Here is a 14,169-nt window from a genome sequence, read left to right as displayed (position 1 = left end):
TCCCATACATTTCACGACTCTTCTCTTTCCGCACAGACTCTAGATACACTTTTACCCTCAGAATTTCTATATAGCGATCGCTTACTACCATTGTTTTTATTATCTTTTAGTACATGGGTCTTTGGTACGATATAGAGAGCTATCCTCAAGAGTTCCAAGATGGAACCTGCGCAACCGCCACCTACACGCTTAACGGCGTCGTGGAGATATACAACATTCAAGTCGTTAATGAAACTTTGGACTATCTCTATGGAAGCGCTGTGCCCGACAACGACGATGGGTTAGCTAAGTTCTTTGTGACTTTACCTATCGGTGGAACTGGCAGTGAGTATGAAATTAATAATTAAATTGATTTCTTTTTCAAGTGCTATTTTCCCAAGTAAAAGACGTGTTATACGACGACTTTTTCCATGGACACAATTGATGAAAATATTGACCAAAACAATATGAATAAATTAGACTTAGTTGTAATAAAATAAATCAAAATTAAGTTTACAACAGCAAAAGCAAAAGAAAAGAAAAACAAAATATCAAAACTTATTCACTGTTGTTGGGTATTTTATTGATTTCTCTTTTACAGTTTCTATTACATCTCGGTACTGGGTGTTGGATACGGACTATGATAATTATGCAGTAGCATACGCGTGTGCTAACCTCGGTGATGACTCTCGCAGAGGTAAGAACTAAAAGTATTATAAGTAAAAAAAATATGCAAAAGGAAATTTTTATTAAGCGTAATAACAACTTTAGCGCAAAAATGGTTTGTTTACCTACAAAATAAATAATGTTTTGATGTATTCATAAATCAAATTGGCCATATTTGTATTTGTTTCTCTCAGTAACAAGCTGGAAGCTCAGCAGACAGAAGACCATGTCAGCGGCATCAGAGACTGCAATCAGCGCAGTATTAGACAGCGTACAGGTTCTCAGCCAGGAATATTTCGTGACAAGAGACCACACTGATGATGGGTGCTTCTACTACCCTGAACCAGAGGCAGGCAAGCCTGTGGTGTTCCCAGGACAGTGCGATGAGAGTATCCAAGCGGAGCCGGAATTTAATTTGGATCGAGTGAGTATGAGCCTTGAGTTTGTTTTGAAGAGGCTTTCAGAGATACCTTAGTAATGACAAGAGGCGTGTTAGCTGTTCGAAACGCACTTCATGTAGTTAGTTCGGATTTTTCCGTGGAGAGTGAAAAATGTGCGAGTTGCATGTTAATACCTGAGCCGCACGAACGTGAGGGTCTGATTATGGAAATTCAGCTACCACAGGATTCTTTTTCATTAATTCACTTACGCAGTGTTAGGTACTCGTCTCTGTTAAAGATTCGTTTTTTTTTCGGGTGTAAAGGGTCGTGTTAGTCGGTTTTTTGGGTTAATCGGCAATCAGTTTAAAGCGATGTAGCAAATTCCAACTATCGAGGTACCTAATACGTACCTACATACTACGTGCCTACTACTAAGTAGGCACTCCGGTCCGTATAATTTGGGAAATTTTTGACGTCTGATCGTACTTTTTGACAGTTTTCAGGACTATGGCACGAAACAGCCGCCTATCCCAAAGTAGAATCGGAGGGTCGTTGTATCAACTACGAGTTTACGACTGCGACTGCAGATTCTTTTAGTCTGTACACAACTCAAGTCATTGGTCTAGATCTGGATGAGATTAACGCGACTGTAGTAAGGACGTCTACTGACAACAGCGCTAAATTCACTATTACATCTGACGGCAACAGTAAGTAATTATTTATGTCCCTTTTTGCTATATCTTGGCGCATCCAAATACATTCGAATTAGTTGGTGCAAATGTTTAAAGTCTGTATTTACTTAAGGATTAACTTGACGCTCTTCCACTGATAAATACTTGAATAAATTAATAATGAATAATGGTTTTAAAAATATAAGTAAGTACAGGAGCAACATAATCAATATATATATCGCATTGTTTTCAGATATCGAGATTCCTTATTGGATTTTGGCAACTGATTACGATAACTATGCTCTAGCGTACAGCTGCAAGAACATCGATGCTAACTATAGAGAAGGTATAAATCACCATTTATTTAACGCAATATATTTATTGCCTCTTTTTATTTATGATTTTCTAACGATAAAATTTTCTTCTCGTTATCACCGTATTAAGATACAAAATAATTATATTACAATTTTCAGTATATAGTTGGAAATTAAGCCGCACTAAGGAAATGTCAGGAGTATCAGAAAACGCCATCAGCGAGGCCATGTCAGGCATTCAAGTCCTAGAGGAGCGCTACTACGAATCGACCAGCCAAAGCGATGATTCCTGTTTCTACCTGCCCGTGCTGGCCCCAGAAGACCCCGTCGTCTTCGTTGGACAATGCGACCCTAATATTCTAGTCGTTCAGAATTTCGATCCAGCGAGGGTAAGTTCTTTTTAGTTTAATTGTCAATAGAAAATCTTTGTTATATTATGTGAAAGTAAATTAATAAAAAATAATGCACTTACGTGCCAGCTGTCCACGTTCTGCCTTTAAACTTGATTTGTGAGCTTTATGGTCACTCAACTTATGCCACGGCAATGCGGCACATTACGCCACACTACACTGACACCACACATTGAAATCACTTATAAGAGTTATAGGATAGCCAAACTTATTGCTGTAGACAAAATGCAACCTAATTAAACACGTTTATAATATTATAAACATCGGGAATAACGAAATTTATTGTACGAGATTATAAACCAAACTGACACTGTCAAAAATATTATACAGGGGCCCGTTTCTCAAAAGCTTGTAACTAGTAATACAAGCGGATGTCACTTTTTAACAGCTTTTGTTAGAAAGGGACTTCCACTTGTATTGCAAGTTACAAGCTTTTGAGAAACGGGCCCTAGTAGTATAATAGTGAAACCCAGCCAGTGTTGCGCAAATTCCGTTAGGTACCAACACTACCAACATAATATGTAATGAAAAACAAAAGCTATATATCCCGTGCCTCCTTGCGTAGCAAAATAGTGGAATATGTACCTTAACAAATTGTTCTACAACGAATGACTTTACATGACAGGTGACATCAATACAAAAGTCCTCTTCTAATTCTAACTCATTTTTGCTTCATAAGTATCATTTGTTTTTACAGTATGAAGGTCGCTGGCGCCTCATCGAGAGCTATGCTTCAGAATTCCAAGATGGCACCTGCAATGACGCCACGTACACCATTCAGAACGATGATGGCTCCGTCTTAGTTTACAACACGCAAGTCATCAACGAGACTCTGGACACTATCACCGGTTCAGCTGTTCTAGCCACCGCTGACGGCTCTGGAAAGCTACTTGTGACCTTCCCTGGAGGTAAATACTAATTTATTGGTACTACAAATATCCGTTGTGCAATGTGCCGCATGCGGACGTGACAACACTCAAAAACCCTGAAGAAGCATTATTCTTACCCCCCACCACTCACCTTTTTTATCGCCTATTATCTTGTGACCATAAAATTTGTGGAAAAAGATATTTATCATGTTTATCATCCTCCTGAACTTACTTTTTAAACATTTTAATCAATATTGTTACTTTTTAGCGCCGGAACCCGTGGAGTACTGGATTTTGGATACAGATTATGAGTCATACGCGTTGGTTTACAGTTGCGTCAACCAGAACAGCGATCAAAGAAGAGGTAATATTGGAAAGCGACTTATCTTACAGTAAATAACATTCAATAATAAAGAAACGTACACAACTAATATCTGTCAGTATACGAGAGTCGGAAGCAAATAAAAAATGGTCACTGATCTTAACTCGGGACTGAACGATGGATATTAGCGTCGGGAGAACAAAGACTTGCTTGTCCGATGAGGTTAGATCAGGTTTATCTGGCCCAAAACTTTAGCAGCAAAAGTAGTATAATGCGACATATAAAGCGGCAGTAGTGTTTCTTGACCTCAAAAGTAAAATAAAGGACTGAAACAAACGTTCGTGTAACCCATTCAAAACCTCATTTTTCTCAAAACCAGTGACGGTAAAATTAAAACATGGATTAGGTTTAATCATAAGCAGAAACTCAATACTATTTATTATACAAAATATTTACCTGCATTAGAGGCAGCCTATATATTAAGTACTTAATTTTTAAACAATATTAAAAACATCAACATTTAGTTAACAAGAAATGTAATCTTAATGCAGTTAGCAATCAAATTGCTGAGAGAAATCGACCACTAAAAACAAAAGACGAAAATATGTTATAAATTATGGGGTATATTTTTTATCACCAGCCAGTGCGCGTGATGGCTGCACCATGCAGGTTTGCCATGTCAGCCAATGTTACAATGTAAAGTATTATCATACCTCTTTTAACTATTAACCCTGCATACATAAATAACGCCTCAAATTATATTATACCAATAATAGCGCATTGCTTGATTTTCTTTTATAACTTTAAATATATTGCAGTATGGAGTTGGAAACTCAGCCGAACCACCAGCCTGACCGACGCCGCCGTAGCCGCGATCGAGCATATCGTCGGCTCCGTGAACGTTCTCGACGACCGCTATTACTCGACGGTGGACCACTCGGCCGCCGGTTGCTTCTACTTCCCGGTGCCGGACGGCAATCCGGTGACGTTCCGTGGCGAGTGTGATGACAGCATCAGTGTTGTTGAAAACTTCGACGTAGAGAGGGTATTTTTGAAAGCTTGTCTTTGTCATTCACAATTTGTACATCATAGTCTTTCTCCTTTTCCTTTGTTTTTTTTTAACATTAGTTTTTCGTCTTTGTAAGCTATTGCGGAAATTCCATCGAAACCCTTAGAGCTATTTGCGCCTACGAAGCAGGAGGTGTCGGGTTAAAATCCTGGTAAGGTCATTTATTAATTTGTTTATCACAAATATTTCTTCCTGAGTTATGAATGTTTTCTATGTATCCTATTTAAGTATGTATCTACATATATCTACGGTCTATTATATATACATATTATTCCTATCGTCATCTAGTACCTTTTTAAGTTTAATGTGGGCTAGTTCGATTTGTGTAAGATTGTATTTATTTATTTTATGGATCGAAATTAAACTTTCGTGAGACATATTTTAACCGTGTAACCGTTGTTATTTAAACATTATATGGATATTCAAATATTGCACAGTTAAGAGGATTCAGCAGTTAAATAATGTTTCTCAAAAATATTTCAATTTGATGTCACTTGATACTAAAGAAAAAATCTGAACCATCTTAACTTATATGCTCAATTATTCCACAGTATATGGGCCTCTGGTATGACATCGAGAGCTACCCTCAGGAGTTCCAAGACGGCACGTGTGCCTCAGCCACCTACACTCTCACAGGGGATGGCGTGCTTGTGTACAACACACAAGTGGTCGAGCAACTTCTGGATAACGTGAACGCTACCGCTGTGCCCGCGGCCGACGACGGCCTCGCGAAGTTCATCGTCACCTTCCCTGTACCTGGTACTGACTGTAAGTACCAGTGTTTCACTGGTCCTCCAGTGAGTGATATTCTCAAGTCTTTTGCGATCGCCTTAGATGGATACACGGATGACGGTGTATTGGTGAACAACACTGAATTCATCCAGTAACTTTTGTAAACTTTCGGGTCACGGCGGACTTGACAATCGATCGTCACTATCCCCATTGCTGATTATATAAAATAACGTATACTCAATGCTATTGGTTAATTCTCCATTCATGTATGTTAAGAAAAAAAATCCCGGTCCTGTTATGATTCCATGCGCAACGTAACACAAACTGTATTTGCTGGATTTCTGTCTATTTTTCGTTTACATGTAAGAAAACCACTTAGAGTTAGACCAAGAAAATTCTGCAGTGATTTTGATAGCCCACGCAGTGCAAGTGTTATTTTAAACGTCAAACTTCTATTAAATTATGACGTATAAATAACACTTGCACTGCGCGGGCTATCAAAATCGCTGCAGACTTTTCTTGGTCTAACTCTAGTAACCAATGTCAAAATGTTCGTTTCAGTGACCGTGAACGTACCATATTGGGTGTTGGATACTGACTACGATAACTACGCTCTCGTCTACTCTTGCAGTCAAATAAATGATGAATACAGAAGTGGTAAGCCAGTTGATCATGTTTTACATACTAACCATAATCTTAATACCTAAGGTTTACGTATTGTCAGTTAGAGTTGGGGACTTTTGTTTGATCGAAAGATACATAAAGTAGACATTTTTAAAATAGGAGGAGGTTCCATTTACGTCGGATATTTTTTTTAATGTAAATTCAACGATTATTTGGAGACAGGGAAAATTATTATTTTGTTTCCAGTTGGTCCCATTGTTATCAAGTCAGGATCTGATTACGTGATTCTGGAGAAATCGAGGGAACTCGTCAAATTTTATATGCATACCTACGTGTAGATAATCTATTTCAGTATTTTTAAAGTAACACTTCCATTTTTTAATAGCATTTTACGAAATATTACAGGTTTAAAATGCCATAAAATTATGTAGTGAAGTCGGTTATTCGTTATCAAAGATAATTTAACTAAAGTACTTATTTTTCTTAACATAATGCGTTTAGCTATAAGCAAAATATGTTTACAGTATCCAGTTGGAAACTCAGCCGTTCACAAGAACTAACACCGGCTGCCCAGACTGCCATTAACGCTGCAATAGACAACGTGCAAGTGCTAAACGACCAGTACTACAACCCGCGAGGGCACACTGAAGAAGAGTGCTTCTATTACCCTGACAACTTCGGGGGACCGGTATTGCTGAACGGACAGTGCGAGGCACAAAATGTTGTACAAAACTTTAATCTCAATTTGGTAAGGATCCTTCATTTGAGACTATCTGTTTAATTTATTTCGTTTCCAGTAAAGATTTGCAGTCAGCTTGTCATATATCCTCTGCTGCATTCTCAGTCCGTAACCTTGATATCTTCCTACAGTCAGATGCTTATAAAAATAGCTTTCACATTGACCATATAATGTTACCTAGAAAATATTTTTTTAGTTAATTTGTCCTGTCACGGTCGCCAAATTTGATGGTCACGCTAGTCACTATATTTACAGGAAAATTACAAACCGTATAAAACCTTTATTTAAATTCCAGTTCGCTGGCACATGGCACGAAACAGCGCGCTTCCCATCTGACTATCAAACCGGTGAATGCGCCGCCAACGAGTTTGTGATCAACCAGAACTCCTTCGTATTGACTCATACCATAGTGTATAATGAAAGATTGACCACGGTGTCCGGACCAGCCGTTGTAGCTAGCGATGGAAGTGGTATTATAACTGCTACATTACAGAATGGTGAAGGAGGTAAGTTGCTGTTAGACGACAAAATGCTTTTTTAGGGTTCCGTACCAAAAGGGTAAAAACGGGACCCTATTATTAAGACTCCACTGTCCGTCTGTCTGTCTGCCACCGTGATAGCTAGACAGTTGAAATTTTCACAGATGTTATATTTCTGTTGCCGCTATAACAACAAATACAAAAAATTACGGAACCCTCGTTTTTTTTTGCACTTAATTACTTGTAGCCAATATCATGGAGTTGTATCTCTATAAAACAAAAATACCCTGTATAATAAGTACAAAGTTTTTACCATGTTCAATTTTCAGTCTCCGTTGAAGTGACGCTTTACGTCTTGGACACCGACTACACGGAATACGCATTGCTATTTAGTTGTGTGAATGTAGACGACACCAGCAAACAAAGTAAGTTCAATCCCATCAAAAACATAAATGTAAAAAAGGAGAGCCAAGTTCAATACAAAAATTATGCTTGGCTGTGGGGTTCGCCGCAAAAAGAATGGAGATCTAAATGAGTGCCAAGTTCTATGCAAAATCCAAATATGTATTTATAAGAACAAAATAACATTATAAACAAGTATTAAACTCTATTTCTTTGCTTTATTGGATACCTATAACAATTGTTGTTATTTTAAAAAAATGTGAGATCTTAAAGCAGGTTAGATTTGACTTGGCCAGTTTTCATTACATCAGTCATTTTATAAAGTTATTCAACATATATATATATATATATATATATATATAATATATATATATATTGTAATTCTGATAAAAACTAGCCAAGCCAAATCTAACCTACTTTAAGATCTCACATTTTTTTTAAATAACAGCAATTGTTATAGGTATCCAATAAAGCAAAGAAATAGAGTTTAATACTTGTTTATAATGTTATTTTGTTCTTATAAATACATATTTGGATTTTGCATAGAACTTGGCACTCATTTAGATCTCCATTCTTTTTGCGGCGAACCCCACAGCCAAGCATAATTTTTGTATTGAACTTGGCTCTCCTTTTTTACATTTATGTTTTTGATGGGATATCAATACTTTTTGTAAAGAAAACAAGGCAGGTATTGAGATTTAATGTTTTTTCTTGTGTTTCCGCCGCATGTTTTTTCACTTCTGTTCTTTGTATTAATTATGTGGTGCCGCGCGCCGCCAACGACACACCGTTGGCCGGTCGTTTAGCGCGTATTACAAGTTTTTTGTATGGGGACACCACTTATTTTTTGACTTAACTTTATTTTTATATTTCTTTTATATAGCAAATATAATAATACATATATTGGGATACTTTCAAATATCTGCTTGTAACGGTTCCAACGCTACAATTAAAAAATATTTTTTTGTATGGGGACCCCCCCTATTTTTTACCTTTTTTTAAATTTTAGATTTTTTCCTACGCTTACACACAATAACCGAGCTGGATTCCAAATTTCATCCTTCTAGGTCATCTGGAAGTAGGTTAGGTTTAGGTACTTATATGTCAGTCACAATAAAAAATGGTTTTTTTGTATGGGGACCCCCCCTATTTTATAACTTTTTTTTATTTTTAGATTTTTTCCTACGCTTACACACAATAACCGAGCTGGATTCCAAATTTCATCCTTCTAGGTCATCTGGAAGTAGGTTAGGTTTAGGTACTATAAGTCAGTCAGTCAGTCCCAAAATTTACGACTTTTTGACCTTCATATCTTTATAACCGTTTGTGCTAGCTTCATGAAATTTAGGCTTCTAGATGTCCTTATGGATATAATTAAACAGACGTAGTTTTATGTGTTTACGTTAAATATGTTTTGAGTTATAGAAGGGTCAAAAGTGGCACCAAGTGGTTCGTGTAAAGATACACTCGGCGCTGGCTAGCCAGTTCCTTTGCTTGAACTTGGCTTGACACGCTGCCGCGTGTCTAGATTATATAAACTGATATTGAAAATTTAATGTAATTTATGAATGAACTACTATAGGGCAATTGATTAGCGACACCAAATGTAAAATATAACAACACTAACTTAGGTTCTCAAACATTCGACATCTAACATACTATCTAACGGTTGTGAGTCTTTGACATAATAAAAAACAAACGCTTCTACTCCATTATGACTATACTATTCAGTAGATTCTGTAGTTACGAGTATGAAATCTGTAAATTTATAATTTGGAAAATACACAAACAGAAAGGAGGCAATGCACTGTACTGCCCTGTTATTGCAAAAGAGCGTATCTTTTTAGCTAGATAGGAAATGTATAATAAGATACGCCGTTTTGCCGTAAGACCATAAACCATAATATAGGGCTACACTGAGTTAGAAAAGAAAATTCAACGTTTAATAAAAAAAAATACAGTTTACAGTTGGAAAATGAGTCGCTCCAGATCTGGTCTTTCTCAATCAGCCAACGACGCCATAGACGAACTGGTCAATAACAACATAGACCTCCACGAGAATTACTACGAACTCACTGATCAGAGCAACGATGGATGTTTCCACTATCCAGTCTTTGACGAACCTCCTTCAGCTATCGTGTTACCTGGTCCTTGCGATGATAGAATTCAAGCCAAAGCCGACTTTGAAGTGAATGCTGTAAGTACCCAAATAAACTGAATGGAAGCTGAATTCCGAAATAATTTCCATTTTATTCATCAGCTAGCATTGTTTTGCTACTCCCTGTTTCAACTAGCATTAAATTTGCAGTGAATTTGACGAATGAAAGGATTTTGTGCCTTTTCATGCCTATTTTCAATGTTTTAACAAGTCTTTAACGGCCAACACTCTCACAACGCTCGGAGGTAAATTAGCAATTAAATAACTTCTATTATTTTCACAACAGTACCTCGGAAGATGGTTCGAAGTATCCAAATACCCGCAAAGGGATCAAGTTGGTGAATGCTCCCGAGCGCACTACAGCGCTGGGCAAGGCGATGCCCCAGTAGACGTGATGAATACTATCGTCTATAACCAGACCCTGGAGACCAGAGAGGGAACGGCAGTGCTACACAGCACTGATGGAAGCGGTCTTTTGTGGGTCACGTTCGTTCTTGATGATGAAGGTATGTTTACGCAAAATTTTAACTCTTAAGCAATTTTATTTCAAACCTTATCCTTTAGAAAATAGATGATCAAATGCACTACAATTAATCTATTGTGAACAGATTGTGAATAATAGATAATCCAATGGCTTATGTTATATGATTCGGCATTTCTCGATTTTTGTCAGGCCCAAGTCAGGCCAGATCGAAAACAGAAATGACGTACCTACATGTAATACATTGCTGCATTTACCACGGTTTCAAATAGCCAACATAGTTATATCACCTACATAAGACAAAAGCTCGTATAATGTGCCTTTCTGGTTTTCAGTGGTCGTGGAAAGTAACTACTACGTTCTCGAAACCGACTACACAAGCTTCGCCCTCGTCTACAGCTGCAGGGACTTAGACAATGGCGACAGTGAAGGTAATTTGAAGTACAACTTGATTACTCAATCGTTAATTTATTAGTACTTAGTGCTGTACCGGACTTAAATTTAGGACTAAGACAATTTTGATGGTATTTGAAATAGTAAGATTTAAACATCTATAAATATTTCTGAACAACAGTATACAGCTGGAAGCTCAGCAGAGAGCCGACGCTCAGCGACGCAGCCAACAACATTATCGATGAGGTCATCAGAACCACAAGAGGTCTCTTAGAAGAATACTACGTACCGACGAGCCAAAGTGATGAGGACTGCTTCTATGTGCCCGAACTGAATGAAAACGCAGCATTGCACTTTAGGGGACAGTGTGAAAGTGTCTCCGGTGTAGAAGGATTTGATGTGTCTCGGGTATGAGATTCTTTTTCTTTCAAGTTTCCTTATACAACACAAAAATAGCTTCCTCTTTTAATCTACTTAATCGTTCATCAAGTCGTGTATTAACAGTCTCAAAACTCAATTCACAGTACGCGGGCTGGTGGCACGAGATTGAGCGGTTCCCCACGGACGGCAACCCTGGCGATTGTACCAGCTCTCAGTACACTAGCGTCGGCAACACCATTCAAGTGGTCGATACCAGGGTGTTCGACCTCACGGGACAAATCACCACCGGCACTGTCGTAGCTAGCAGCAATGGCGTCCTGACCAGGACCCTGAGCAATGGACAAGTCGAAGGTGATTTGAAGGAATTGATTTATTGGTCAAGTGATTACAGCTCCTAGTAAACATGCACCCAAAATAGTGGTGTAATACCAAAGTAATCGGCGTCATGGGTTAAATCACAGTTAGAGGAGATCACCCCAAGCACACAAGAACAGATAGTGTGAAAACATCAACCATCAGCGACAATTTAAATAAGAGAAAGAGACTACTATATTATCATTTTCTTTTCAGAATTGGTTGTTTTGGCAACGGATTACGAGACGTATTCGCTGTTGTACTCCTGTTCTAATAATGAAGATGGAGAATACAGGCGAGGTATGTTTTTAATTGTCTGCTTATGTTATGCTACATATGGTTGGCGTTGTTACTACATTTAATTACCCAAAGGGCGAGTTGTTTCCGACACATAAGACTAAACATTCTTACAGTATGGAGCGCCAAACACAGCAAGCAGCAACAACTGACTGAAGCAGCTGAAAACGCGTTGGCGCCTATAATTGAGGCCAACCAAGTCCTATACCCGCAATTCTACCTGACGGTTGATCAGTCTGACGACGCTTGCTTCTATTATCCTGAACCGACGGGCGAAACGGTCATATTTCGCGGACAGTGTGATGACGACATTCCAACTGTTCAGGAGTTTGACGTGCCTGCGGTAAGATATTTCAGTATTTACTGCATTTCCTGGCTGCGGAGTAACCAGCGCTTAAGATGCTCGAAATAATTTTACTTATTAAATTTTGAATCTCTTAACCGACTGAGATGCCACCTACGAAACAACGGTGAACGGTCATTTCGGCATCAAAGTGCAGCTTAGGTACACCTTTCAATTGTAGGTACTTTACTTACCCCATCGGTAGAGCAGAACTGGACATGTCTCTTTTTTAATCTGCCGTATTTATTTTGTGAGTATAGTTTACATCCTAACTAAATTGATTTTCTACAAGCCAGGTTTTCAAACCCTACCTTACTACCCTGGAGGGAAACCCCTCAGACTTTGGAATAAGGTGTTGAAACTGCCCCTCCTTCTCTATTACCTATTTATACTCATATCTTATCTTCTCCAGTACACCGGCGACTGGTACCTCATCGAACAATACCCTAACCCTCACATCTCCGATGACGGCACGTGCGTTGGCGCTCGCTACACGTACGACTTCGAGACGGAGGAGATCTCGATTCTCCACTGGGAGGTCGTGGGAGGAAACCTTACCTCGATTAATGGTACCGCGAGCACTGATGGCGCGAAGATGATTATAATTATGGCGGTCGCGGACAGCGATGGTAAGATTATCATTACAAGTTTTAATTGTGCATGCAAAGGTAATGACAGCTAAATTAATGAGCTGACATAATCAGTTTACCGTTTTAATTACCTATAGTTTGCTTGGTTCTGTAGATTCTACCTAACCATAGCCAGTAGTACCTAAACATTTAAAAATGTTCAGCAACCTTTTACCTTTTACTTTTTTTTCAGACACTACAACAACAGAGTTGAAAATCTTGCAGACGGACTACGCCTCTTACTTCTTGGCGTACACTTGCACTAACATTAACCAGTTCCAACGGGAAGGTACGTTTAAAGTCAATCAAATGCAAATCACAGTATGCTCACACGCACGCTCGCTCGTACGCATGCACACACGGACATTTTTTTCGAAAACTGGCATAAAAATAAGTACATAAGTCTGTCAAATCGAAAAAAGCGGCAAATTTAAAAAAATTAGGTGTGAAGAGTAATCGTCCCTCAGAACATTTGAATATCGCGCCATTTTCTACTAACAATGTTGTTTGTCCGGCTATATACAGGGTGATCAATCCAAATGGGTCAGTATGGAGAAGTCAGAAACTATGAGAGATAGCGAAATCTGTTCTTAGGAACCATGGCTTTGATTTTAGATTTAATAATAATGGCCTTCAATTTTTTTTTAAATCTATCATACATAACCGGGATTCGAACCTGGTCAATATTCTTTATTAATCGCGTGTAGTATTTGTTTGTATGGCAACTTTTAAACGATGCGTGATAGGTGGGGGGTGCTCGACCAAATGTCATAGAGGGCCCGAGACAAAACAAACTACTTACATTAAAAAAAATTAAAATGGCCGACTTTTTTTTAATATTTTCAAGTTGGTCCGAGCGCGCTGAGATTTGGCATGCGGCGAGCCTGGGGGCCCAAGATTACCATGTCAAAAATTTTTTTTGGAAAAATCCAAAATGGCGGCGGACACGGGCAAAGTCAAATTTCCTAGTAGGTTAAGCGAGCCCGAAGGGCGAGCTTCAGGCCGGGAGGCCGACCCCGGCTTAAGGCCGAAGGCCCGAAGCCTCCACCCCGACTCCCAAAATGCGAGGCCGGAGGCCGAGCTGCGTGATTGCGGTGCTTCCAAGCGTTCTACCAAGTCAACTGTCTTGATGAGCCAAGCCGGCGGGTCGAATGCCCGACGGCGAAGCGTCGAGGCTTGCGAAGGCCGAAGGCCGAGCTCCGCGTAGGGCCGAAGGCCCGAAGCGTCACTCGAGAGGGGGAAGTTGCAGCTTAAACACGACCCAACACTTTTCCTATTGGGAGTCGCGTTTTGGGAGTCGGGGTGGAGGATCCGGGCCTTTGGCCCTCCGCCGGCCTCCGCCGGCCTCCCGGCCTGAAGCTCGCCCTTCGGGCTCGCTTACCCTACTTGGAAGTTTGTAAGGTCTTTCCCCGTGTTCGCCGCCATTTTGGATTTATGAATAATTTTTTTGACATGGTAATCTTGAGCCCCCAGGCTC

The 14,169-nt window shown here is 39.2% G+C and overlaps 1 protein-coding gene across 1 annotated transcript in view; it reads left to right on the top strand.

Moving 5' to 3' along the window:
• LOC134799701 (uncharacterized) overlaps positions 1 to 14,169 on the top strand; it is a 76,443-nt gene that overhangs the window by 60,877 nt on the left and 1,397 nt on the right. Inside the window, exons 40-62 of the mRNA XM_063772137.1 lie at positions 111 to 324; positions 581 to 676; positions 840 to 1,069; positions 1,522 to 1,732; positions 1,950 to 2,042; positions 2,170 to 2,399; positions 3,118 to 3,328; positions 3,558 to 3,653; positions 4,430 to 4,656; positions 5,232 to 5,448; positions 5,974 to 6,069; positions 6,561 to 6,784; positions 7,071 to 7,281; positions 7,584 to 7,679; positions 9,618 to 9,853; positions 10,101 to 10,320; positions 10,631 to 10,726; positions 10,870 to 11,096; positions 11,213 to 11,420; positions 11,640 to 11,723; positions 11,837 to 12,063; positions 12,476 to 12,692; positions 12,886 to 12,981. Of these exons, the coding sequence (XP_063628207.1) occupies positions 111 to 324; positions 581 to 676; positions 840 to 1,069; positions 1,522 to 1,732; positions 1,950 to 2,042; positions 2,170 to 2,399; positions 3,118 to 3,328; positions 3,558 to 3,653; positions 4,430 to 4,656; positions 5,232 to 5,448; positions 5,974 to 6,069; positions 6,561 to 6,784; positions 7,071 to 7,281; positions 7,584 to 7,679; positions 9,618 to 9,853; positions 10,101 to 10,320; positions 10,631 to 10,726; positions 10,870 to 11,096; positions 11,213 to 11,420; positions 11,640 to 11,723; positions 11,837 to 12,063; positions 12,476 to 12,692; positions 12,886 to 12,981 (4,063 nt within the window). The remainder of the gene's footprint in view (positions 1 to 110; positions 325 to 580; positions 677 to 839; positions 1,070 to 1,521; positions 1,733 to 1,949; positions 2,043 to 2,169; positions 2,400 to 3,117; positions 3,329 to 3,557; positions 3,654 to 4,429; positions 4,657 to 5,231; positions 5,449 to 5,973; positions 6,070 to 6,560; positions 6,785 to 7,070; positions 7,282 to 7,583; positions 7,680 to 9,617; positions 9,854 to 10,100; positions 10,321 to 10,630; positions 10,727 to 10,869; positions 11,097 to 11,212; positions 11,421 to 11,639; positions 11,724 to 11,836; positions 12,064 to 12,475; positions 12,693 to 12,885; positions 12,982 to 14,169) is intronic.

Source organism: Cydia splendana, chromosome 18, assembly GCF_910591565.1.
Source record: "Cydia splendana chromosome 18, ilCydSple1.2, whole genome shotgun sequence".
Taxonomy (NCBI): Eukaryota; Metazoa; Arthropoda; class Insecta; order Lepidoptera; family Tortricidae; genus Cydia; species Cydia splendana.
Note: the sequence above shows the minus strand (reverse complement) of the source record. Positions and strands in the feature narration are given on the sequence as shown.